This window comes from Odontesthes bonariensis, chromosome 21 (assembly GCF_027942865.1).
Source record: "Odontesthes bonariensis isolate fOdoBon6 chromosome 21, fOdoBon6.hap1, whole genome shotgun sequence".
In the NCBI taxonomy this organism is placed as follows: domain Eukaryota; kingdom Metazoa; phylum Chordata; class Actinopteri; order Atheriniformes; family Atherinopsidae; genus Odontesthes; species Odontesthes bonariensis.
Genome location: NC_134526.1, coordinates 24,365,220 through 24,391,377, shown reverse-complemented (window position 1 = coordinate 24,391,377; position 26,158 = coordinate 24,365,220). Strand labels below are relative to the sequence as shown.

At 43.8% G+C, this 26,158-nt stretch overlaps 3 protein-coding genes across 6 annotated transcripts in view; all 3 read left to right on the top strand.

Annotated features, from left to right (window-relative positions):
- The window catches only part of smurf2 (SMAD specific E3 ubiquitin protein ligase 2), a 46,571-nt gene extending 42,853 nt beyond the window's left edge, over positions 1–3,718 (top strand). Inside the window, exon 19 of the mRNA XM_075453737.1 lies at positions 1,313–3,718. Within this exon, the coding sequence (XP_075309852.1) occupies positions 1,313–1,412 (100 nt within the window). The 3' untranslated portion in view covers positions 1,413–3,718. The remainder of the gene's footprint in view (positions 1–1,312) is intronic.
- Positions 3,719–5,136: 1,418 nt separating this feature from the next.
- On the top strand, positions 5,137–10,585 carry ddx5 (DEAD (Asp-Glu-Ala-Asp) box helicase 5). Of its 4 annotated transcripts, none has more exons than XM_075453741.1 (13): positions 5,137–5,290; positions 5,975–6,143; positions 6,252–6,348; positions 6,442–6,575; positions 6,650–6,715; positions 6,937–7,078; positions 7,206–7,366; positions 7,469–7,641; positions 7,742–7,852; positions 7,942–8,003; positions 8,112–8,171; positions 9,472–9,706; positions 9,849–9,964. In XM_075453741.1, exons 1-13 carry the CDS (start codon positions 5,244–5,246, stop codon positions 9,874–9,876), a joined length of 1,485 nt encoding a protein of 494 aa, XP_075309856.1. In that variant the 5' UTR covers positions 5,137–5,243; the 3' UTR covers positions 9,877–9,964. The 4 variants fall into 4 exon arrangements, with proteins under 4 accessions (XP_075309856.1, XP_075309855.1, XP_075309854.1 ...); XM_075453740.1 differs by having other exon boundaries at positions 5,972–6,143; XM_075453739.1 differs by having other exon boundaries at positions 5,138–5,290; positions 9,472–9,693; positions 9,849–10,585.
- Positions 10,586–12,608: 2,023 nt separating this feature from the next.
- Positions 12,609–25,051, top strand: LOC142372090 (envoplakin-like). The gene is made up of 22 exons (XM_075454881.1): positions 12,609–12,904; positions 15,439–15,538; positions 15,648–15,802; positions 15,958–16,081; positions 16,194–16,325; positions 16,418–16,459; positions 16,577–16,738; positions 16,950–17,057; positions 17,313–17,408; positions 17,492–17,602; positions 18,399–18,545; positions 18,684–18,838; positions 18,965–19,062; positions 19,188–19,360; positions 19,462–19,640; positions 19,741–19,879; positions 19,988–20,181; positions 20,278–20,428; positions 20,672–20,755; positions 20,847–20,972; positions 21,100–21,192; positions 21,313–25,051. The coding sequence occupies exons 1-22, from the start codon at positions 12,624–12,626 to the stop codon at positions 24,772–24,774; spliced, it is 6,312 nt and encodes a 2,103-aa protein (XP_075310996.1). The 5' UTR covers positions 12,609–12,623; the 3' UTR covers positions 24,775–25,051.
- Positions 25,052–26,158: the final 1,107 nt, after the last annotated feature.

Sequence of the window (26,158 nt, the reverse complement as noted above, 5' to 3'; positions counted from 1 at the left end):
CAGCTGCATTGCCTCATAATCTGTTGATTTGACACATTTTTTACGGGTTGTGGGTGTTTTTATTTGCGTCTTTAAATGTAGCCGCTGTGAAGATTTTATTGCTCACACTCACTTGCTTTCTTGCTTTCCCAATTCATTCTTAAGCTTGTGGTGTTGGTGGGCTCTCTGTCGGATGTACTATGAAGTGGGATTAATGACTTGGTGAGCTAAGTTGAGCCGAACGTCAGAGTTTTTAGTGTCACATCGGTGGCTCCCTTTTAACCCTGCTAGATCTCCATGGTAACTACTGAACTCACACAGCCTGTTCCGGTGAGTTTTTGGGACGTTCACACCCTTTCGTGATGATATCCCAGACAGCAAAAATCCGACTGAAACGTTTGAATTTTGTGGAGCAGAAAAAATGAAACGTCCTTAACTGACGTTAGTCAAAGTCAAACTTAACTTTATTGCCAATCAGACCATACAACAAGCAGTGCTCAGAAGAGTGAAAGTGAAGTTCTCCACCCTCCATTTGCTGTTTTTTTTTAACAAACACGCCAAGAAAAACATGGTCAAGATTTTCATGAGCGAGTTGAGCAGTCTGATGGCCTGTGGGAAGAACGAGTCTGGTAGTCTCGCAGCTCATGCTGCGATAACGCTTGTCAGACAGCTGGAGGGCGAACAGTCTGTGTGCAGGGTGGGTGGGATCTTTGTTTCTGTGGGTGGCTCTGTTACTGCAGAGAGTAACGACGGATGATCAAACAGCGAACAGAGAATCTATCATTTAACTTTCATATTAAAAGTCAACCAGCGCACCACATTTAGATGTTGATCAAATGTTGGCATTTTTAGTTTCCAAATGTAACCACAATGGTGATTCAGGGGCGTCATTTTCAGCATTTAATCAATTGCATTTTTCCATCCACCATCGATTTTTAATCTTACCTTAAAAAATCAGCCCTTATGACCAGGACTCGGTTTTTATATCTTACAAGTGTGGAAGAAATTCCTGAATTTCTGATATCAGCTATAACGCAGATTAAAACAATGAATCAGTGTGAGCCTATACAGTATGAGAAAATGCTCCATCAATACAAATCTGCTTTGATTTGGCCTATGACATGATTTCTATGCTATCATGCCGCCGTGTGGGAGCGAGATGAACTTCTTATTCGGGTTGTGTTGCACTTTCTTTGTAACGCACTCCTCCAGCACGAATGTCACGAGTGGGACTATTGTGTGTACAAATAGTTAGACAAGTCATTGTTCTTGTTCCGCTTGTATAGGGGTTTGCCACTATCTTAAGGCCTGTTTCCCTCTCCTGTTTTTCCAGTTTCAACCGGATTGACATTCCACCCTACGAGCACTACGACAAACTTTACGACAAGCTGCTCACTGCCATCGAAGAGACGTGCGGCTTCGCCGTGGAGTGAGTCACCGACGCGTGCGGAAGTCAACAACAACAACCAGAGGCAACATAGTTTGACCATGATGAGCCACCGTCCACAAATCAGTCCATTCAGAAAGGGGGGGGGGTTCATGGATGTTTGCTTCAGCAGGGGATGCTCATACTCTGATGGCTGGGCTAAGGGAGGGTGGACCAGAAAATGTCATGACTGTGGGTTGTATTGATACAAACCCCTCAAGCCCTTAGTATCTTTTTTTTTTTTTTAATTGATTGAAAAGGATCCCTTCGGCTGCTAATAACTCAGACTATTTACTAACTTTTTCTAAGTTCATTTTAGCATTTAAACACAAAGTAGACCTTACTACATGTAGCAAAAGGCTCCTTCTTACCACGCAGAACAGGTCAGCCCACTCTGAAAACAATAACCGCATTCACAGGACCGGTTTGTTCGCTATAGGACAGGGTTATGATCGGTCTCCGCCACCACTTGGAAACACTAAATCTGGACAGCGTGCATGACCCGGGCTGTTTGGTGCCTCGAGGCCATCGCGCCGGCGCTATCTGTGATGCCAAGAAAAAGATGTGCGGGGTGGGGGGTGGGGGGGTGCTACCGACTGTTTACAACCTTCTCCAAAGACAACAGCAGAGGGACCTTCCGCTCCTGAGCGCTGCATTCCCAGAAGCCCCTGTTTCACACATTTGACTTGAGAATGAGCACATGAATGAGTCGCTTGAAATGTGATATTTTTGTATAACAGGGAAAAAGAACACACATTATATTCTATATAATATATATAATTTATTGCTGTTATATTTCAGAAACCCCCTTTCCAATGTTTGAGACAAATAAAATCTTTGACACGTTACTGTTACGTTTTAAATGATGGAATTATCGACGATTTGTGAGAGCAAGGGTTAGGCTTGACTGAATTTTACTAAAGGATGCTGTGGTTTATTTTTTAAATCTCCGGCGTGGTACACGGGGAGGTTTGTCTCAAAAGGGCAAAAATTACTCAAACAAATGTCCTCAGAGTGCCATAATCATTTTTGAAAGAGTGGATCTTAGCAAATAAAGAGCTGACCCTTTAAATTCTACTGATTTCATCCTGGAGCTGCGTACGGTGTTGAGTTTTTTTATTTAAAAAAACCCTAAGTCCACCGTGGTTCTACTTCGTGCTGCCTCTGTGTCATACTGAAAAAGAGAAGACCCCGTTCCACCTTCCACTCGTGCGGTGCTAAATAGCGTTAACGTTTGTTTTTATATCAGCAACCCGGCTCACTGACGGACTACTGCTTTAAGTGCACGGAACACTACTCGTGCTCGTACCTGTTTTGTGGCCTCAAGAGCTCTAACTTGCCACATTCTCAGGAGATGTCATATGTAGTTTGCGACGTCGGTTTGGTTGGAAACTAACACTAACCATTTGTCATTTTCCTTAATGTTAAGGGGTTCAAAGAAAAAAGAAGGAAAAAAAAAGAAAGATAGAAAAACAAAAAAAAGTTGTCATTTGCTTTGATGTGCCCACAGCAGACCGTTAACATGCGGCAGTAGTTGCATGTGTCCGCGTGTGCTTTTGGTTGAAAGGACTGAACTGAATGAGACGAGGTCCTGTTTTAAGCCTGCTACACAGTCCTGTTTATGAGGAAACGGGGGGGGGGGTCGTTTTTTCTACAACTACAAATGAAACTCTTGAATGTTTGTTTTTTTTAAGGAAAAAAAAAAGATGCTGCCTGTCTTTCAATCTCTAAAGACCGCAGACTGTACTCAACTTTTGCATACACTTTTAGAAAAAATTATGAGGGGGGGGGCTTCTTTCACAAGCGTGTGCAGAGTGAAAGTGTCCTCAGACGGTGCTTTGTACAGTAATAAGAAATTGTTTGTCTGTGTGTGGATCAAACAAACTGTAATTTATCTTTTAACTTAAAGTAGAAAAAGTTTTTTTCTTGAATTGCACACAAACAGAATGAGGTCGCCGTGTGTATTTGATGGCGACTTCCACCACAGATATGAATTCATCCTTCGGCCCAGTGCACAAGCTGATCACCCTACTGTCTGTTCCTACGCCACATCGCTCAGCAGTGCCCCACAGCTGCCTCCCATCAAACTGAACTTTTTATTCAACGAGTCAAAGTTGAGGGGATGCCGCTGTTTTGTTTTGTTTTTTTCCCTCTCCTAAATGGCATGATCCACTAGCAGGACTATATCTCTCATAGCTGACTGATGCAATTTTAAGTATGTTAACACTATCATTTTGTAAGAGTATTTTATTTTTGTGTGTAATTAGTTCTAATTAAACCTGCCTTTGTCTAACAATGTAAGGCCTTGTACAATTATATGTCCTGTCCTCTTTTTTTGGTTGGGGGGGGGGGGGGGGGGGGGGGGGGTTTGCATCGATAGTGTGCTTGAACTGGTCCTTTTGGTACAGGAATGATTTACATGTGATCAGTTTATCGGGGTGGGGGAGGGAGGTTACAATAGCTTTACAATGGCAAGGGTTGACAATGCCTTTACATCTGAATGGGAAATGTTGCAGACCACCCTCTGTGTACTCATTGATACCGTTTTGGATTTAAATGTCTGGCTGATTGGCTCCAAGGGGGGTAGGAGTGAAGAGTAAAATGACAATGACCGAGGTGTCTCATGTGCTTCCAACCAAACTTAAGAATGCAGCAAACCAGACTTTTTCATGCCAATCAGGGTTCATACTTTAGTGCTTTTTTTAAAAAGTAATATTTAATCATAAAAAAGCCTTGTTATCTAGAATTGATATAACCTCAAGCTGATCGCTATAATTCATGAAAACTACTTTACTTTAAAACACACAGAGTCAGAGTGAGACATGAATACATGCAATAAGTTTTTTTTTCTCTCAAATACTATTTTTTAACAGTGATGCACAGTTTACACAGATGCAGTTTCCTGTTTTAGGATACAGTGGTTCCATTCAATAACATTGTAAAGACAACGCATTTTCCCCTTAAGTGTTGAGCGTAGATCTCACTCTTTCTAAACACATATTTATGTACATGTGTATTAAACTATATAATTGTCATTTATAATGTGTATATAGGCCTCGGGCACACAATTTTAAAGTTTTTTTTTTTTGTTGTTTTTTTAAATAGTTCTGAAAGCGAGCTTTAAGAATTCCAAAGCCATTTAGTGGAGAAATCATCAAACGTTCAAATGTATGTGTGATTAAAAGGGGAAATAAATGTACACAGAAAGACGAAAAGCACTTTTTGTTTAGGTTGGTCCTCGTGACGTCACTTACTGTAATACAAGTATGGATCGGAAGCAAGCCGAGTAACCGCGTTTTTTTCGTCTAGTACATATTCATCCGCCAACATTTGTTGCAGTCATCAAATAGGGCAGCCAATGTTAAGACAAACTGTTTTGGTTTTCAAGTGCCTGTGTTTTCGAGTATAGTAAAAACAGATAAATACAAAAAAAATACAAAAGCGTATTTCACGTCATTAGTGCATAAACACTTATATGCTAAATCTGGGTGTGTCCCAAAAGCTTACGATTCTACGCTTCCGTGAACGCAATCTAAAAACTGTATTGACTAGAAAATTGGGATGTATATATGCGATTGTTATTTAAAAAGCAAAAATAAATAAAAGAGCAGCTGTTTTGTTTGCGTCAACGTGTTATGTTGTTAAAGATTTAATCACAGCGATATGTCGGAGTCGAAACTCTCGCGGCGGATGAATACATCGGAAGGGGTAGTTTTTATATAAACCGGGCCTAATTTTTCTCAACCGGCATTTCAGCACCACTGCCGGCTCCGTGTATATCACCAGGAAAAGCCACAATTTATTTATCTTTTTTAAATTTATACATTTACTTTACACCATGCCAGGATATAACGACAGAGACCGCGGCAGAGACAGAGATAGAGGGTAAGTGGATTTTCTTATCCGTTAAAACGTTTTTTTTTTTTTTTTTAACCGTCGCGTGAAATGGCTGACGAGACTTAAAACCAGCAAAAAAGACCCGGTTCTCTTTTGTGTAGATTGGTCAAATAAACTGCCAGACGGTACTGAAGATTCGACGGTTTGTAGCATAAAATCGAACACTGGTCAGGAAACTTGTATTACTTATCCAAAGAAGCCGGTGAAAAAAGTCTGTCGTCGTTGACTTTGGCTTGAGGCCTTGTTTGGCCTCGTGCCCATAAGCCCGTGCCTTGGCACGACTGCATTTTTTTAGCTTTAACTTTGGCACAACCAGGGTTTCATTTCCCTCTGCAGCAAGCCCATAATAATAAAACCGTTCAAACATAAGACATAAGTACATTTTATCGTAGTCTTTATTTGAATATGAGTTACCCGGATGATTAAATTGTGGCTAACATGAACTGTGATAAATATTGGTAATGCTAACGTAGCTGGCTAGTCGGCCTTTCGCCATGTGGCGGCGTGAATGCGGATACAAAATGCCGGCTTTTCCTCCCATTGTTCCTCGACTGGTTGGTAAAATACAACGGTTTGAATTACAGGGCGACGCAGTGAACTCGACCCTGCGTTATTTTACACTACTATTCTCAACCCAGTCTCGACTAATAAAACGAATTTCATTAACAGCAGCTATGGCGGTGGACCTCCTCGGTTCGGTGGAGGCCGTGGTGGAGGCGGAGGCGGAAAGTTTGGCAACCCCGGTGACCGGCTGCGGAAGAAGCACTGGAACCTGGACGAGCTTCCAAAGTTTGAGAAAAACTTTTATCAGGCGCATCCAGACGTTATCCGCAGATCCCCGGTATGTATGCACGTGTTGCGTAACTCTACTGTAAACACGAGCTGTGTCCCACACATGTTGGCGTTATGCAATCGGCCCTGACCACTGTAACTCCTCTTCAATTTGCAGCAAGAAGTTGAACAATACAGAAGGTCCAAAACTGTCACAATGAAGGGGAGAGACTGCCCAAATCCCATCATAAATTTCTGCGAAGCAAACTTCCCCTGTAAGATTTTTATTTATTTTTTATTATTTTTAAACAAACAATGTCTCTAAGGGGGATAAGCTGGTCTAAAACCTTTACATGCTCTTCTTTCAGCCTATGTGATGGAGGTGATCAACAAACAGAATTTCACTGATCCAACACCTATCCAGGCACAGGGTTGGCCTGTGGCACTGAGTGGCAAGGACATGGTCGGCATTGCACAGACTGGCTCTGGCAAGACCCTTTCCGTAAGTGGAATGATCTTTTTTTTTGTTTTCTTTGGACATTTTCAGCTTTCTTACTGAAATTATTTTCTCTACAGTACCTGCTCCCTGCGATTGTCCACATCAACCATCAGCCTTTCTTGGAACGTGGGGATGGTCCAATTGTAAGTTGTCGCTTTTTTGTTTGTATATTGTTGTATGGTAGCTATCTAAACAGTCATATTTCAAAGAAGTATTGACAACATCACATTTGCCGTGTCATTTTCGGTTTACTGAACATTTAAAGCTATACGATCTAGTGATTTCTTCTATATGCATCTTGACACATACAGCGTTTCCCGAGTTGTACTTTAAAGATGTTTGTTTTTGTTTTTTCCCTTAACAGTGTTTAGTGCTCGCTCCAACTCGTGAGCTGGCACAGCAGGTGCAACAGGTGGCAGCAGAATACGGCAGAGCCTCTCGTCTCAAGTCCACTTGTATTTATGGAGGGGCACCTAAGGGACCCCAGATCCGTGATCTGGAAAGAGGTACTACAAGTGTTTTTTTTTTTTGTGTGTTTTTTTTTTTGTTTTTGTTTTTTTTCCCCTAAGCACTGGAAATGTTAGTCCATAAATAAAAGTTGGTCTCCAATAACGCCTTTTATTTTTATTGCAGGTGTGGAGATTTGCATTGCCACTCCAGGAAGGCTCATTGACTTCCTTGAGGCGGGAAAGACGAACCTTCGCAGATGCACTTATCTTGTGCTGGATGAGGCAGACAGAATGCTCGACATGGGCTTTGAGCCACAGATCCGTAAAATTGTCGACCAAATCAGAGTACGTATCTTTCTTTTGTGTTGCATGTAACAAGAAACCTGCTGGAGATGGTGGTGACTGAATAAGTTTACAGGCATTTGACCAGTTGTTCGTCCTCTTTAGCCTGACCGACAGACTCTGATGTGGAGCGCTACTTGGCCTAAAGAGGTTCGCCAGCTGGCAGAAGACTTCCTGAAGGAGTACGTGCAGATCAATATTGGTGCACTCAGTCTCAGTGCCAATCATAACATCCTCCAGATTGTGGATGTTTGTAATGATGGAGAGAAGGAGAACAAGTGAGTATTTAGTCCGTGGCAGTAGATGTCGGCATCAGTGAGAACATTGGATGGTATTATTCTTTAGCTTTGAACTAATTGAATGAATGATTCTCTGTAGACTCATCCGTCTGCTTGAAGAAATCATGAGCGAGAAAGAAAACAAGACCATCATCTTTGTAGAGACAAAGAGGCGGTGTGATGACCTTACTCGGAGGATGAGAAGGGATGGGTAGGTATTTAAGATGTAGTATAGTTGCTTTTGTTGTACTGAGTTTTTATTTTATTTTTTTAAATTGACACTGAATCTTCAATTCTTAGGTGGCCAGCTATGGGAATCCATGGAGATAAAAGCCAACAGGAGAGAGACTGGGTTCTCAATGGTAAGCTTGTTTAACAGATTATTCTAAAATGTACAACAAACACAAGTGTCTGATTCCAATGATCATTTTTGATAATTGTTTGACCATCTTTAATTTTTTATTTTCTAGAGTTCAAATTTGGGAAGGCCCCAATCCTCATTGCTACAGATGTTGCGTCCCGAGGTCTAGGTCAGTATCTGCCTTGAATTCCCTTTATACTTTTTAAACTATTTTTTAAAAAAAGAAAGTGTATTTGCTTTCTTTAACTCTTCTGCTTCTTTCTGAGTTTCTCCCCTGACCTGAAGGAGCAGTCTGTATGGCAGGGCCTTGGCATGACAAGCCCAGGTATCCAGAGGGGGAAGGAGGATTCTTGGAGGTGTCCTGACTGGGGAGGCACGGGTCTCACAGTCATGCAGATGCACAGAGGTGACCAGGCCCAAGTGCTGCATAACGCGCTGGCCTGCCTAAAAAGAGGGCGAGTCGAGGGCTTGCCACAGATCCTCCCCCAAATGCTCGCGTGTTCTGTGGCAATGGTTTGGACTGCTTTACACACCCAGGCTCTAACTGTCCCAGCTCAAAGCCCAGCTCCTCTGTCTCCTATTGTCTTGCATGTGTATTTGGGCACTGCATTGCAAGTCATTTAAGAAGGTGCTTTCTGTTCAGACTTGTAAAGCATGGGTGGCATTAATGATGCAGTTTCCTAAACTTCTGTCTGAAGAGCAGTCCTTGTTTTAATGCTCAGACCTTCACCTCTGTAATGACATGGCTACTGGCGCTTTTTGGTGACAGTGGGACATGATAGTTGGACACAGTTGGACAAAATCCAAGCTCACACTCCTCCCTCACCTGCGTTTCAAAGTCATGTCGAGACCTGCCAACGAGAGACATTATGATCAAGTGAACACTGGGTCTGGAGAAAGCTTACCATGCTGAGAAGTGGTTGCACTGTAGACATCCTGCCAATGGGCTCAGGTCTATAGGTTCTTTGCAAGAGACTCAAGCGTGAGCTTAATGACCAGCAGCTCCTCAGTGTGCGTGTCAAAGAAACATGGGTAGTTTTAGGGAGTAATGTGCATAGTAGCCTTCATGTGTTGAGACCGCATGAGGGTCACTTGAGAATGTGGGGTGTGCGCTGCAATGGGAATGGACTAGTGAATGCATACTCCAAAAAAAATGGTAAGGCTGCTTATCCATTCTTTCTGAGGGTGGTTTGGCAGTGATTATATGTGGGAGGGGTTTTATTCTCACTGGATTAGAAGCTAATGGAGTGTGCATTGTTTATCTTTTCCCACCGTAGTCTCCCCGTAGATTAGATATGTTTAATGCCAGTCTTTTTCAGCCTTGGGGGGGATTTTAACCAGCCTTTTCGCCTCATGACAGGACTAACTTGCTTTTTTTTGTTTTTGATCTGGTTGTCGTGGTGGCGATGGCACACGTCTTTTGTGTGCTGCCTTTCTCCTTTCTGCCACACTGCAACATAATCTTACAGATGTTGAAGATGTGAAATTTGTCATCAACTTTGACTACCCCAACAACTCTGAGGACTATATCCACCGCATTGGCAGAACGGCTCGTAGCCAAAAGACAGGCACAGCCTATACCTTCTTCACTCCAAACAACATGAGGCAGGCTGCCGACCTCATCGCTGTGCTCCGAGAGGCCAACCAGGCCATCAATCCCAAGCTCCTCCAAATGGCAGAAGATAGAGGAGGTAAATCTAATTGGTGAGATACAGAAACTGTGCTGTGAATTGGCAGCCGCTTTTTTTATCTTTCCCAGCTGCTTTGATCTGTGGATGGATTTTTACTTTACTGAACGTTTGCTTCAAGATGTGTGGCAAATCTTATTTCCTCATGTTTCTCTCAGGTCGTTCAAGGGGCGGCAGAGGTGGTAATTACAGAGACGACCGTCGGGATAGGTATTCAACTGGAAGGCGTGATTTTGGCGGTAGGGACAGGGATAACGGTAGAGGCTTTGACAATGGACCAAATAAGGCCTATGGCACAAATTCAAATGGAGGCTATGGAGGCAATACTGGCAGTAGCAATGGCTACAGCGGAGGAAGCTACAATGGTAATGGACAGTCCAACTTTGGTAACCAAACGGGATCCTTTAACGGCCAGAATAACTTCCAGGCCCAACAGTTTGCCCCGAATAAGGCTGTACCACAGAATGGTGTGAGCCATCCCCAATTCTCATTCCCCCAGGGACAGGCTGCACAGCAGCATCCTCCACCTCTGGTGCCGTACCCCATGCCTCCTCAGTTCCCTCAGTAAACGTACCATATACTTGAAAGAAGTAATTTATTGCTTTTTGTCTTTTAAGTTCTACACTTAATCCAAATTTTTTTGTATTTACACAACAGGGTTAAAACTTCAACCTCTATCAAGCCTTTTTAAGATCTGCAGTGCAGCAATAGTTGCACACTTGTTTTTTGTTTTTTTTTCCTAATATTTAATTTGTTACATTCCTCAGCAATGTTTAGTTACGTTTTGTACTAGGTAATTACAGATGTATTGGTTTTCATGTGTATCATTGAAAGTGATAAGCTTCTACCTTGGAAGTGCACTGCATGATCTTTAAAATAAAACCCTCAAAAATGACTTATTGGATTTTTTGTTGTGTTTTTTCATAAATCCCGAAGAAAGTGGCTCATTCTTGCCTTACTCGTACTGTCCAGCAGGTGTCACCATTTACAAAAAATTCTTGTGCGTCAGAAGGTTGGAACATGCTCTTATCTGTTGGAAACATGGTTGTTTTGGGGATTCTCACAAAATCGCTGCTACTTTGAGCAGTTTTAAATGAGAATCACTTCTGCCATAAAGTCCTGTCGTGTTTGCCTCTGCTTGCTGCTGTTACACTTTGCCCAAAGACCAAACACCTGTACACAGGTCAGCAGCCACTGATCACAGATTACAACTTGTGGAGCTGCCTCTTGTGGGTGTGGCTGATCAGGATTTTGCTTTCTACACATGCATAGAACCGTGACCTAGAAATGTGAGGAACTCTCACTGAGATGATGTGCAGCACCCCCCCCCCCATGCGGCTAATGGTACCTTTTTTATGTAAAGAGATAAAATGTGAGGTTGTATGAAACAAAGTGACACCATTACTCAAATTATAGCTGACAGTAAATCTAAAATTCAAACGGAAGGAAGTGATACTTGCATGTTGGTGTATCACATATTACAAATGAGCTAATTGTGGCTCAGGTCTTGCATTTAGCCTTAGGCCTATACATTGAATAATGTATTGAAAAATGTTATGGCCTTATAGTACTTAGTTTCATCTAATCTTTTAACTAAAATACCACAAGTTTCTTATGTCAAACTCAGTCGGGCCGTAATTGAGCCCATTATCTTCTTATAGAAATGTGTTTGGGGTTAGTTGGGCGCTTTGAATTGTAATAAAGTATTTGGCTAAATTGTCCGTGATTCACGGAGCTATCATTAAACATCACCTTTTGCCTTCATTCAGGTCCACAACAACACACACCCAGCTTTGAGTTTCAGTGAAATAAAGAAGTGTTTTGACTCATCTGGTCAATAAACCTCTTCCAACATTTGGGACTTATTTTCAGCCCAGTCGTCGTTCTCTATATATTTTTTTGTATGTTTCCAAAGACAACTTGGTGTATTTGTCACCTTTTTGGAGGCGACAAACTGCTAAGTAATTGAACATTTAAGTATTTTTGCGCAGGGTTACACCTCTTCTCTAAAGGTGTTAAACCTGCTCTACAAACTACAAACCTTTGAACATTGTCTCGACCAGCTGAAGACGACATTTTAGTTCTCTCTTTCTCTGAATAAACCGAATGGAAATATTCACATTTCGTCAGCTTTTGGCTCAGCTGGGGACGAACCCTGAGGCCAGATGTGATGACCTCGTGCCTCTCGCCTCTGTTCCTTCTCCCTCCCTCCGCTCGCAAGTATGTAGGTGTTGGTTTTAGGAGTCTCCCCTTCTGGGTGTGTGCGCACACACCCACAGCAAGCATGAAACGCGGCAGCATGCTCAACTTGTTGCTTTGCACCGATGATATGATAAGCTCCACATACCTGGGTTGTGCACTTGAACAAACACCCCCATGCGAGATGCTGTATTCCATTCCATCTTTGTGATTACCACTTTTTTTTTTTCACATCCGTCTCTCCTGTAACTGCAGGTGAACTTTGCATTCCTTACTCCAGACCTTGACTCCTGCGTAATTGCACAGGGCGTGTGTCAGATAAGTATACTGATACCTTGAAGAGAACACGCTCACATCGTTCTGGTCAAACGATTCTAGTGGCGCTTTAGTGAAAACTGAACCACTTGTATACCTCAGCATTCCGACGCCTTACTGACCCCTCTGGGCAGGATCAAATTTGGTATTCTATGCCACTTTCTGTTTTTGTCCCCCATCTCTAGACATCCTCCAAGTGACAAAGTTGCTCCGCATCCCTTTGCTGTAATCTTTATTAAGACAGCCGACTGCTTCACATTGACCCGCCACTTCCACTTTCGCGTTGAGTTGCAACAGAGACAGTTTTTTTTGGGCCATTTGTATGTTTAAGTAATGCAGAAGTATGCAGAAATCACGGATAAACTCAAGTCAAATTAGGGCAGAGTGGAAAATTGATGCATGTGAACAAACGCGCGGGGATGAATAAATGTGCAGTCAGCGGCAGAAGTGGCGGCGGAGTGGAACAGGTCCGCCCGGTCTGCTCAGCTGCTTTAACTGGTGACACACCTGTTGGCCTGGGAGGAGCTGAGGCAGGTGGACGCTCCTTAACTGAGGGGGAGACTCCTCGAGTAAGAGAGAGAGAGAGAGGAAGAGGAGAGAGAAGGGAGCTGGAAGAAAACACAACTGGACTCAGACTACACGAAGAGGTCCCAACAGAGTCTCCCAAGATGTCAAAGACCAACCCTGTTAAGCTCAGCAGGTGAGTGCCTCCTATGCGTGTGTGTTTCCATTCTTCTGTGTTTCTGTTGCCTGTCAAATGTCTTTTTTTTATTTCCCATCTGAAGGCCTCAGCTTTTCAGGTGTGTGTGCATCATGATCCCATTTATGATTGCGCAGGACTGTTTTATTCTCCCGAACAATAAAAAACTGAGCCGCAGGCGCCATGTGAGGGTAACAATGATTGTGACGGTTAAAACACAACGTGTTAAATACTCTCCGTCTGCATTATTCATTCATAAATAGCTAAAGGAGCTCGAGGAGTAACGCACCCTCCCATAACGCGATATTTCACGACTTTTCCCTGTTTACTCTGTGTACTTCTCATCTCTTCACCTGCTCTTTACACAACTCTGGTACATTTAACTTGTCTCTTTGCCCAAGGGGTGTATCATCAATGTTTACTGGGATGTCACACCCACATGGTGCCACTCCATGGGCCCGTTTCCAAACTCTTTAAGCTGATAGGTTAACCGTGTGCCCTCTGCCTTACTGTGCCTCTGCTTATAATCAGCCACAGCTCATGTTTTATAGTGCGACTTTATGTCACCGCTTTGCTTTGCAACAGCTGGATGTCTGAGTGGAAGGCTGAGTTTGACCCTTGTCGCCACCGCTTTGTGGACTAAATGTGTCCGCCCGGCTCCAAGCAGGTGTTTATCCCCTCTGAGCGGTGCGCGTCACCATGGGGGCCGCACACTGTGGAACAGGAGTATTGTTTCACAACGGGGTGTGCTCGGTGAAACTAAAGGAGTGGCAGGTGTTAATCGGCACGGTGACACTTGAGCTTGAGCGGAGGCGGTTGTTGAACAGTCCCGGATCGTCTTTAAAAGAAAATGGCTGAGCTTTGGCTTTGGAGCGACCATGAATCAGTCCGTGTTGGAGAAAAACGATCAGGGCCTTTTTTTTATTTTTTTTTTACGCACAGTAGAAATACATCAGTACAGGTGAACGTTCTGCTCTGAAATGGCCCTTATCAAGTGTAACTGTTCATATAAATGTGCTTTAAGCTTTAAAATGACCGGGGTGATTTGTTATTCTGTTGCAAAGAACATCCCTCAAACATATTCTAGGCAAATCAAAGTGGTTAAGCTTATTATAGATGTCAGATTTCTGCATGCAAAGTGATCAACAATGACTGTTGAAATATTTAAAGGCTTCGGCTGTGTTTGTAATTGAGTTTGTAATAAATGTTCATTAACGTCTTGTGGACTTTATTTTGTTTATATTTGTTTGTATCAAGTAACTAGAGCGACCAATAAGTGCATAGCAGGGAAAAGTTACTTAGTAACCTCTTTAGTGTTAAATACACCCCCCCCCCCAACAATAAAAATAATTCAGCGTCAGTTCACCTTCCACAAGTCATAATGTGTGACTACACCTGTCATAAAGCTGCTGCCCAAACTGACGCTGGCACAGGGTGTGTAGTCTCAGCAGGAATGTGTGTCACACACCGAACACATTCCATGGCTGCTAAAGGGAGGAGACAGGGGGACACTCCCTCCACAGCACAGTGTGTCCCCTGGGTCTTTACCTGGGTGTGTCACCCTAAATAGTTTGCTTAAATGTCTCATTGGAGCAGGAAACGTAGAATAAACTGCCGGAGCATCCAAGCAGGTCTGCTGGAGGTGTGAATGAGTGAAGAACTCTGCCGAGCAGGTTAAGGAATCTTGTTAGTCTGCACTGTCCGTGGGTGCCTTTGTTCAACAGTATCTTTGTTGAAAGGTTTTTTTTTTGTTTTTTTTAGTAACATTGTTTTCAAAGTTGTTGAATCTAAAGCATCTAAGCGAGACTTTGGCGCTTGTATGAATGAACTGTACATTCCACATCCAGAGGTGGAAAGATAACTGCAACTGAGGTTAAAATCACAGAGTATGGCTCTTACAATAAGTGATTATCCTAACCAAAAGCATTGCCAATAACAATATTATCACAATGTCAGTTGAAAAAATACTTCAATCAAACTATCTGATCTTTAGTTTTTTTGTTTTTGTTTTTTTAAAAATGTTTTTTTTTTTGTCTTCTTTTCTGGCAAAGAAAAGGAGGCAAGAAAAATCAGAGGTTGTTCACAAGCTAGTCTGCATTCAGCAACGTTGGATTTTATCAACTGAGGTCAAATCCCAACGTTATTGTGTGTATCATCAACTTTTCATTCTTTTAGTTTCACAATTATCATCAGCAGCGGTACATCACAGCACCCCCGCTGAGAAGCTGAACCAAACAGATTTCAGATCCTTGTCTTTCCAACTTGTGCCGTTCTGTCCTTCTACTTCGCTCCACTGCAGATTACTGACATCATGATCACTTTGATCATGTAAATCTGGGTGTTGCTATGTTAATTCAGAGATTTCTGAACTTCCTCCTTCATGGTAAAACCCAGAGCTCTGAAGATACACAAGCGTGTCACTAGATTCCAATCACAAGAGTGTGGGCTTACTTTGCATTTCCTTAAGTCTTTAAAGACGCAGGGGTCTGCCACTGGAGGATTTTGATTGTTGTGTCATGTGTGTTCCTACCTAGGAGTCAGGCCAATGACCTGGCTCTGCTGGTCGCTCGCATGCAAAAGAATGCAGATCAAGTGGAGAAGAACATCCTGCAAGCAGAGGACCTGCTGAATTTGGTAAGAAGCCCACTAACACCAGAGCTGGAGACTAAGACCAAGTCTGTGTAGTTTTATGAAACATGTGGAGATGAGAGGTTTCATCATGGCACTTGCTGCTGTTGTGCAGGACAAAGAGCGAGACAAGAAGGCTCAGCAGCTCCACCACCAGACGGAGAACGCAGACAACCTGGCACAGGCCGAGGGGCTGCTGAAGGATCTTTTCTTAGATGTGGACAAAGCCAAGAGGCTGAAGCATCCGCAGGCTAATGAGATAGAGAAAGAGTAAGTGCACTTCTGGAGTGTCAAAAAACACACAAACATCCGCATGAAACACGCCTGAAACTCCATCACATACCATTGAGATTGACGTTCCCTTTCACTGCTCTCCACCCACCCTCTGAGCAGTAAGACCAAGCTTGACCTAACTCTGTTCTCAGTGTGAAAAACCTCCACGATCGCTGGGCCGCGGGCTGTTCAGCCTACAGGGATCTGTACGACCAGGTGCAGGATTTAGCGGTGACACAAAAAATCGACTGGGGCCCTCTTCTCAATGAAAAACTGGTCAGTTGCTCCACGCCATGTCCACAAGCACGGGCTCTTTCTTGGCTTGAACTAGCAGGACATTTCCAGGCCTAAACATGGGACATCTCCTGTGGTGTGGTGTGTTTTGCAGAGCCAGTTAAAGAAGGAGGCGTATGGCCCCAACCTGTCTGATGTGGAGAAGCAGATTGCAGAACATAACATTCTGCACCAAGAGGTCGAGGCCTACGGTGACCTGCTGCAGCCCAGCACCACCACCTCGAAGGTAACGTCCAAGAGCAACGCGCGTACGCGGCCTGCAGGACGCCATGAAGGTGGAATCCTTCACCAATTTCTTCATCTTTTTTTTGTTCTCAGGAGCAGTTTGCCGCCCTCAAAGAGAAATATGCAGAACTTTTCGTAAGTAGTTCTTTTTTTTTTTTTTTGTTCTGTTTGCACTTGTCGACTTCAAGCATTTGCTTCTCTTGCTGTATGCGTTGTGTTCAAATGTGGCCTGCATCCTGTGTGTTTCTGCAGGAGAGCTCCGAGCGCAGGCGCAACCACTTGGCCTCTCTGTACGAGTACATGCAGAGCTGCAGCAAGGAGCTGATCTACCTGTCGGGCCAAGAGGAGAGGGTCCTTGAGAGAGACTATAGCGATCGCATGGTCAACCCACCAGGAGTCCGCATGGAGTATGAGGTGAGGAACCACAGTGGTCACAGCATTATTGGCACATGTGGCCACTGATCTTTGATTGCACATTTCATTGTGGTATCCTGTTATTGGAGGCTGAAGGGGATTTTTGGGAAAAAAAAAATAGTGCTTTGATTTTTCCGTTGGTTGCACCAGATAGTCTCCCAAGTATCTACAACACTGTTTTCTATCATCCTGTATTCGTGCTTCTGCGCAGAATTTCAAAAGTAACGGACTGCTGGCACATGAGCGCGAGGTCAACCTGCTGCAGGAGGAGGGGGATCGTCTCGTTGCAGTGAAACATCCCGGCACCCCAACCATAAAGGTACGTCAGTTAGTATTTAACTGACAGAAATGAAGCTACATAATGCATCATAAAGTATCTTATTGCACTGTATTGTTTGTTATTGTATCACAGTGTATTGTATGGTGTCATAACGATGCCAATAGAAAGGGATGTTTTATTGCAACAAAAATAAACGTGTCTCTTCCTTTTCATAAATGATCAGTCATTGCAGTTTTTGTGTTGCCATGATAGTCGAACGTGTAATTGAGCAGAAAAAAAAAACTTTTTTCACAGGCACACAGGGATGCAGTGCAGGCAGACTGGCAAGCCTTCCTCAACTTGTGCATCGCACAGGAAGCACATCTGGACAACATTGACAACTACCGAAAGGTTGGCACCTCAACACAGTCACTCACTCTAATAACCATCATTCCGATGAAGCAAACATGTTGAGATGTGCTTGTTCAATCCAGTTCCAGCTGGATGCCGAGACTTTGTCCGAGTCCCTGGAGAGACTCACTTCCACTCTGGACCCAAAGTCCCAGAAAAACAAGAGCAACCCTGAGGTCCTGCTGGCTCTGGAGGTACGGCAGTGTTTTCTGAATGCCTTTATGTGAAACCTGCTCTTTGACAGTTTAACGGCAGCTTTATCACTTTAATCATTTAGTGGTGATTAACAGTTTTATTTTATTTTATTTTATTTTATATTTATTTATTTATTTATTATTTTCTATTGACATTCAGAAACAAACATTCACATCCGATACATGTGCATAGATCTTGTATCTCTTGTCTGTCCTAAATGCCAAAGTGGTATTTTTGTTTTATGTTTAAACTATGAAAATAGAGCCAAACAACAGCAAAAAACACAAGATTATGTAAAGAGTGGGGAGTGATCCTGTTTTTATGGCATAGTTACTGATTTGTAAAAATAAAATCAGGAATTATGGGGCGTGACATAGTTGACCCAATATGAGGCGAATTTCTCCAGTTTAAGATTAACAAATGCTGTTATTCTCTCCATTTTATATATTTCCATTGTGATGTCCGATTTACAGTTTTAATCTTCACATATTTGCAAAACAATATGGGATCTGTGTAATGTGTGCAGAAGGAGTCGATCCAACACCACATTCTCTATATGTTAAATGTTGTGACCATCATTTTGACAAGAGATGTGGTACAGTTTACCGTATGAAGTAAGAGACAATCTTACCTTCATGCTTCTTGGAACAAGTCTCTCGATATCAAAGATGTCAATTTGCAGAACTAACTTTCTATAAAAGTAATCGCCTGTAATCATCAGTTCTTCCTCTTAGGAACGAAGTCGCCCATTCTTTGCTTTTAATTCCTGTCACTTCTAATCGATAACCTCTGCAGGGAGATGAACCAGCCATGAGGAGGAACGAGCAGCGCCTGGCTGCCCTCAGGGAGAGCAGCAGCGGCGTCGTGCCTCTGAAGTTACGTAGAACCCGGCCCACTGCACCCACCACTGTGAAGTCGCTGTGTGACTGGGCAGATGAAGAGGTAAGAGCTCATCAGCAGCGATCGACTGACCTTCGCTTTGTCATCGAGGCAATGTTTATCATCAGAAGTGAGACAAATTTAAGTCCGATTTTCTTTGGCTGTGCTGTTTTGCTTCCTTGCCCTCTCTGTCGGTTTCAGGACACACTGAGACGTGGTGACACACTAACCCTGAAATCCAACTCTGATAACACGAACTGGGAGCTTTGTACCCACAGTGGGAAGATCAAAACCCTCCCGGGGGCATGTTTCATGGTCCCACCACCCGATCCCGAGGCCCTGGAGACAGTCAACAGGTACACAAGACGAACTTTGCCCGTAGTGTTTTTCCTCTTGTTGTTTCTTAAGTTGAATCATCAAAAAACCAAAAGCCATAGCCCTGATTGATGTGATGGATGTTGAATAAGTCTGTCTGTGTTCAGCTTGGACAGAAAGCTGAAAGACCTGCAGTACCGTAGAGCAACAATGATGGCCTCACTGAAGACCCCCATAGTGGAGGTGGTTCGTCCTCAGACTGCAAGTGAGAAGAAAACACTTATTTCTAATTTAAAATTATTTTTTTTTATTATCATACTCTAAATAAAATCTTGTCTGAGACTTTAATATTTTCAGACTAGATATTTTTATCCATTTTTGCCTCCTCAGCTGTTGTGAACAGCGCTCCTGTGGATAAAAAAGCTGCAGAGCTCGTCACTGAAATAGACAAGATCAACAAAGCCCTGGATGACAGTGAAAAAGAAATCCTGAACAGACTGAGGACCCCACTGGATAAGCGCAACCCCACCCAAGACCTGGCAAGCAGAGTGCAGGAGCATGAGGTGAACGGGAACTTCGACATGCTTTGATGAAATGAACTTGGCCAAGGCTAAGTTACGTTTTTCATCTTTTTCTTTTTTAAAACATTGTCCCTGTCCTGCAGAAATCCGCTCAGACTGTCAGGAAGCTGGAGTCTGAGAAGTCGGCCGTCCAAAGAGAGATGAATCCTATTTTGTCCAAAAAACCCCTGAGCCCCACAGCCTCCGCTCTGCCCATTAAACTCACTGCTGCCAACACCAAAATCAATGACATTAACCATCTTATTGATCTTTATAATAAAAAGTGAGATTCTGTTTCTTTTCTTTCTAAATATGGCCTGTTTACGTGCCTGTTTTTTTTTTTTTTTTGAGAGTAACCTCCCCTGTTTGTCTCCTTTCTCCAGAGCCACAGCCTCCATGTTCCTGGAGAAACAGATAGGAAAAGTGGACGGTATTGTTTCTGGGTTTGAGGAGCAGCTCGCTAAAGACGGAGCCATTCTTGATGAAACTAACGCTCTTCAGAGCCGCAGCCAGAATCTGCAGGTGTTGCATTTTACAAACCAGAAAAAACAACTGAGGCTGCAGAACATCAGGTACCTGAAAGAGTAGAGTCTCTAATCTGTCGGATTTTTCCATTACGTTGTCAACCAGGGCATACAAAAGGCCGCCGTCTCAAAGAAGGATGAGCTGAATAAATTGGGCAAAGAGTTGGACCTGACAAAGCAGGCGTGCAGCTCCCTGCAGCAGAATTTCAACGAGTTCTGCCCCGACATCCGCCGCCAGGAGAATGAGGTGAAACACCTGAAGAACCGTTACACGAATGTCAACAATCAACTCCAGGAAAGGTGAGGGGGGTGGAAAAGGAAAAACAGATCAGGCAATACTGCAAATGACGTCTCTGTGTTTTTGTAACAGATGTGTGTTCATATTTTTTGCTTCAGGTCGGCTCTCTTGCAGCAAGCGGCCAATAAGACTCAAGATTTCCAGAATTCTGTTCAGTCACTGGATTTTTTCTTGATCAATTTGCCAAATAACACGAGTAAAGCTACAGATGATGTGGCTCAGATAACAGCCAAGCAGAATTCTCAGAAGGTGAATGGATGTTGTTTTTAATTAATCATTTTTTTTACACACAGTACTTCGATCTGATCTCCAAAAAAAAGTTTGGAAAGTTGTGCAAAAAGTAAATGAGAACAGAATGCATAACATGTAAACCCTAAATTTGATCAAAACACTTCATGTCACGTTGTTTTGCAAAGTATTTCAAGTTGTGAACAGTGGCATAATACTGCTTTAGTAATGAGTTATTGTTTTTTAATCGTGTCCCTTTTGTAGAAAGTTGTGGAGGACATCAAGAAGAAGTCTGGTGACTTAGACCGAATCAAGGATCTGTCCCGCGATCTGCAGGGTGTTTTGCACGTGAGTTCACTTCCTGTCTGAACAGTATTCACAGTAGATCAAGTATGCTCCTCCAGCTAATCTTTCAATTTTCGAATCTAATTCCTTTCAGGAATATGAGGTGAAGTCAGACACTTACCGTGGCACTCTGAATCCTGACGATGATCATGACGGTGACGACGAACCAGTTCCAAAGAAGCATCAAACCTCAACTCTGGAACAAAGTGTCGAGAGAACGGTACGCTTTTAGACAACTGCCCCAAACAGCTCAGAAATTATGAAAAATTAAATTTAAAAAAAAGATAGAGATTTTTTTTTTCTTCTGCCGCCTACAAATTTTTAACCGATTCTGTCTCCTTATGCAGGATAAAGATATACAGAACCTCTTCTCTGAAGTGTCTGCGGAGAACAAGCAGCGGCTCAGTCAGCTGGAGACGGCAAAGAACATAATGATGAGGGTATGACATCGTGGATCTAAAACACCACCCATGTTCTTGACTATTTTTCTACTCAGCTGTATTTGCCAGTTACCATATCGAACCTTACTGATTATGAACGTCCTTTCTATCTGTGCGCAGAATGAAGAGAAAGTCGGTCAGGTGGTTGTCAGTCAGCAGCTGCAGCTGCAGAGCCAGAAGAAGGACCTGGTGGAAACTGATGGTCTGAAAAAGGAGTTGAATGAGGAGGTCATCAGGCGCTCACATACTGAGAGAGACCTGGAAACTTACCGTCAGAGGTTTGTGTCCCTGAAGAACAGGAGAGGAGTGGAGAGGCTGGAGGAGAAGGAGGTGGTGCAGTACTACCGGGACCCCAAAGTGGAGACGGAACTCCAGGCTCTGAAAAAGCACATTCAGGATGAAGGATTGAAAAGGTCAAGAACCCAGTCTGAGATCAAAGATTTCAATGAGAGGGTCATCAAGGTGGAGTTAGAGCTGACCAAAACTGAACCCAAATTGGTGACCAAAGTGCTAACTGAATACGAGAGAGACCCGCAGCTTGATAAAGAGGCGGCTAAGATGAGAGACGAGATGAAGAGGATACGGCTGGAGCTCGAGACGAGAAATACGGAGGCGGTCCATGTGAAAACGGAGCTCACGGTTCTGGCTCAGCAGAAACCGAAAATCAGGGAGAAGGTTGTTAAGAAGGAAGTGGTGAGAGTTGAAAGGGATCCGGAAATGCTGAAGTCTGTTCTAACGTTTCAGACTGATATCGCGGAGGAGGAACTGCAATGCAAGTTACTCAACGACAGCATTTTCAGTACGAGGAGCCAGATAAACACTTTAGAGAGGGTCATCCCCACCATCCAACCCAAGATTGTCACCAAGGTGGTGAAACAAGTGCAGCAAGATCCAGAAATGCTTGAGGATTCAAAAAGGGTAAGAATGGCCCTGGGAGAGGAGAAAGACGAGAATGTTATCCTGATGAAGGACCTGACCACCCTTCAGCTGCGGTACAATGAACTGGAGAAGCTCAGGCCTAAAGTCCAGGTCAAGGAGATCGTCAATGAGATTTACAGAGTCGACCCCGAGACAGAGGTAGAGCTGGTGCGTCTGAAGAAAACACTCCAAGATACGAGCCGGAACCGAGGGGACACGGAGAAAGAGATCGACACGGTGTTGGCAACTCTAACTACCCTGCGCACTCAGAAGCCCAAAGTGGAGTACAAAGAGGTGACTCAAGAGGTGATCAAAGAAGAGAAGAGCCCAGAGGTCACCAGGGAGTTACAAAGGCTAAACAACCAAGTCACCCGCCTGCAAGGAAACTACGACACCACCCTCGAGCTGGTTACTCGCCTCCGTAAGGAAAGAGACCAACTGAAGGCTGAAAAATCCAAAGTGGAGACAAAGCTCGTGACAAAAGAGGTCATCAAGTACGAGAAAGATCCTCTCGTGGAGAAAGAGGCTGACAGGCTTCGAAGGGATGTAAGAGAAGAGATTCAGCAACGCCGCAGCGTGGAGGAGTATCTCTTCGAGCTCCAGAACCAGTACATGACGCTTGAGAGGCAGAAGCCAGAGGAGAAGATCGTAATGCAGGAGGTGGTACGTCTTCAGAAGGACCCCAAGCAGATCCTGGAGCATGAGAAATTAAACAAGACCTTGGATGATGAAATGAAATGGCGTCGCAAACTGGAATTAGAAGTCAGACAGCTCAGAGCTCTGGTTCAAGAAAAAGAGAATAACCTGGCTCAGATGGATGATCGCCAGAAGAAGATCCAAGTGGAGTCGGAGCTCAGGCGGATCAAATCTCGCATTCTTGAACTGGAGAACTCTCCTCCACCCGTTGAGGAAAAAATCATCATCAAGGAGGTCCTGAAAGTGGAGAGGGACCCTAAGCTCGAGAAACTCACCGATGGCATTCGTGCCAACTTGGAGACTGAAAATACCAGCATCAATCGTCTAGAGAGAGAAGTTCGAAACCTCAAGCTCAAGTTGGACATGTTGCAGAAAGAGAAGTCGATGGAGAAGGTTATTTACAGAGAGGTCGTTCGCGTAGAGAAAGACCCAGCAGTGGAATCTGAGAGGGAACATTTTAGAGAGCTAGTTTTGCATGAGAAGAATCTCAGGCTGGACCAGGAAGACAACATTCGGAACATAAACGTCAAGATAAACCTTCTACAGACATCAAAGTCCACGACCTCTCAGGAGGAGATGTCTCTCATCTCACACAGAGATGCTCTGCAGAGGGAGAAGGAGGATCTCCTCAAACAGCTCAAAACAATGGATTCTGAAAGACAACACATTAGCGTTAGTTTCCAGCAACAGTCCAAACTGATGAGTGAGAGGAGCCAACTGGCACGGTTGAGAAGCCAAAAGGCATCCTCTGAGATCCGGCAGCTGGAGAAAGATATCCTGTACGAGAAGGACAAAATCCACCAGAAAGAGATGCTCATCACTGAGCTGCGGAACAACATTGAGAAGGAGGATCACTCTGAAACTCAAACCAGAGAGACAAATCTCTCAACCAAGATCACCATCCTGGATCCAGAAACTGGCAAAGACATGTCTCCCCATGATGCTTACTTGCAAGGACTCATCGATCGAAACAACTACCTTCAACTGTCGCAGCTGGAGTGTGAATGGGAGGAGATCACTTCATCCGGTCCAGATGGGGATACCACAGTTTTTCAGGACCGAAAAAGTGGGAAGCAGTACTCAGTCAAGGATGCCCTGAAGGCGGGCCACCTGACTCAGAGCGACGTGATCCGCTACAAGGAGGGGAAAATATCCATATCTGAGTTTGCGCTCCTTGTTGCAGGGGAAGTGAAAAAGCCCTACATTCCCTCGCCAAGATCTCCCACCAAAGCCGCCCCGACCTCTCCTTTGAAATCCATGCCGACGTCCCTGAGGTCCTCCAAAACCAACCTCAACTCTTATCATGGCGGCAGTTCGAACAACCTCCACGTTCTCACAAACGACGAGCATTTTCCAATCTCGGGCATATTTGACACCACCACTGAAAGCCGCATGTCGGTGAGAAGTGCACTGACGCGCAAACTCATTGACATCGACACAGCTCTGAAGCTGCTGGAGGCACAAGCAGCCACCGGAGGGATTGTCGATCTCGGCAAAAAGGACAAACTGTCTGTCCACAAGGCAGTCGAGCAACATCTCATCGATTCAAATCAAATGTACAAGCTCCTGAACGCCCAGAAAGCATTCACCGGAGTCGAGGATCCTTTGACCAAAGAGCGTCTTGCAGTAGGAAAGGCGGCACAGAAAGGGTTTGTCCCCACAGAAAGCGCCAGAAGGTACATGGAGGTGCAGCACCTGACCGGCGGGATGGTGGATCCCAATAAACCAGGCCGCCAAACCATTCAAGAGGCTCTCACCAACAATCTAATTGACAAGACTACAGCAAGTCAGCTGCAGGATGAGGCGTCCCACACGAAAGAGCTGCTGGACCCCATCACTAAAGAGAAGATATCATACAAGCAGGCCATGGATCGGTGCAGGAGGGACACCAGCACCGGGCTCCTGCTGCTTCCTGCAGCCTCCACCGACGATAGCAACGCTCCGTCGTACTACAACTTCCGCTTCTAATGAAAAAAGTCACAGCTACTGATGCTGTTATGTGCAGAAAAAAAAAAAGAAGAAGAAAAATGTATATATTCTTACACATATAATTTGAAAACTTTAAAAAAAAACTGTTTTTGTTTGGGTGGCTCTGTTTTATTCTAGTAAAACTTTTGGTCTGCTGTCAAAGAAAAAAAGATTTTAAAAATTTGGGAGAGGGAATCTTAATTTTTTTTTTTAATTGTTTTCTCAGCACTGTGAAGTCAAACCAATGAAGTACATATTAAACATATCAAAAGCTTGGCATGAGTTTTTTTTTTTTTGAGAATATTTAACAAATACATGGCTGTAGGCAGGGTGTTGTACTTTGGATCTGATGGGTTGTCCCACTTTATATTTACTTTTGTGGTCCCTGACTTTTCCCACAGCACCAACGGCACGCTTAATATTTGTGGCTTTCGGTGTAACACCTTGACAACAATCTCAGTGCAACACATTAAACATAACAAAGTTACACCTCTTGAGCAGCAGCACTTCTCAATTGTCACTGCAAACACCAAGAGCTACTGGCACAGCTCTGGACTCTCAGTCTTGTTGTTAGAATCAACATGAGTGGGTGTCCGTTCCGTGATGGATTTCCAGGAACCACGTGCTCCTGACAACAGCGACTCGTCCTCTGCAGCTGTAAACACTTATCTCAAGGCAAAATTGCCATGCACAGCTTGTAAAGTGAGGCGAGTCATACACTTTGAAACGATGGATTAGGACACAGATTAGATATGGCTCACATACGTGTGATGAGTTAAGGTTAAGGGCAAAGTAGCAAGGACTGCCTGGCAGACACCTGAAACATGCAGGATATAAGGACCGATAGAAAGTTATTTTTCCTTGTTCATCTTCTGACAAAATAAATGTTGTTTTAAAAAAAAATATATATATATATATATAGGCTTTAAATACTTTCTTTAAATATTTTCTAGAAAAGGTTTATCATGTGATATCCGCTAAAGAAGTCTCTTGATGACCCAGTCTGACCCCACAGCTGAGTTTACAGTAAATTGCCCTGATGTGGGAGAGCGTGGCGTCCGTGCTGGGATGTCTGGTTGACAGATTACCCGCTGACTGAAAGGACTTTGTGGGATTACCACACGTGAGCCTGTCTGGAGGCTGGCTAAGGTGGCCCCACTCTGCGTCCGGGGGGGTGTTGAAGGATGGTCGGGTCATCTCACTTGGATGACAAACAGTGTGTTCTGTTAGCCTCACATCTGTCCCTACTTGTTATTTCTCTTTGACTACAAAGGGGATGCAGTCAAACTTTATTTCGTTTTCTAGCGATGATGTAATGAAGAACGTGCAGGTTTGGATCCAGCCATCGCTATAAAAAGCAACACATACAGGCAAAAAATGGCAC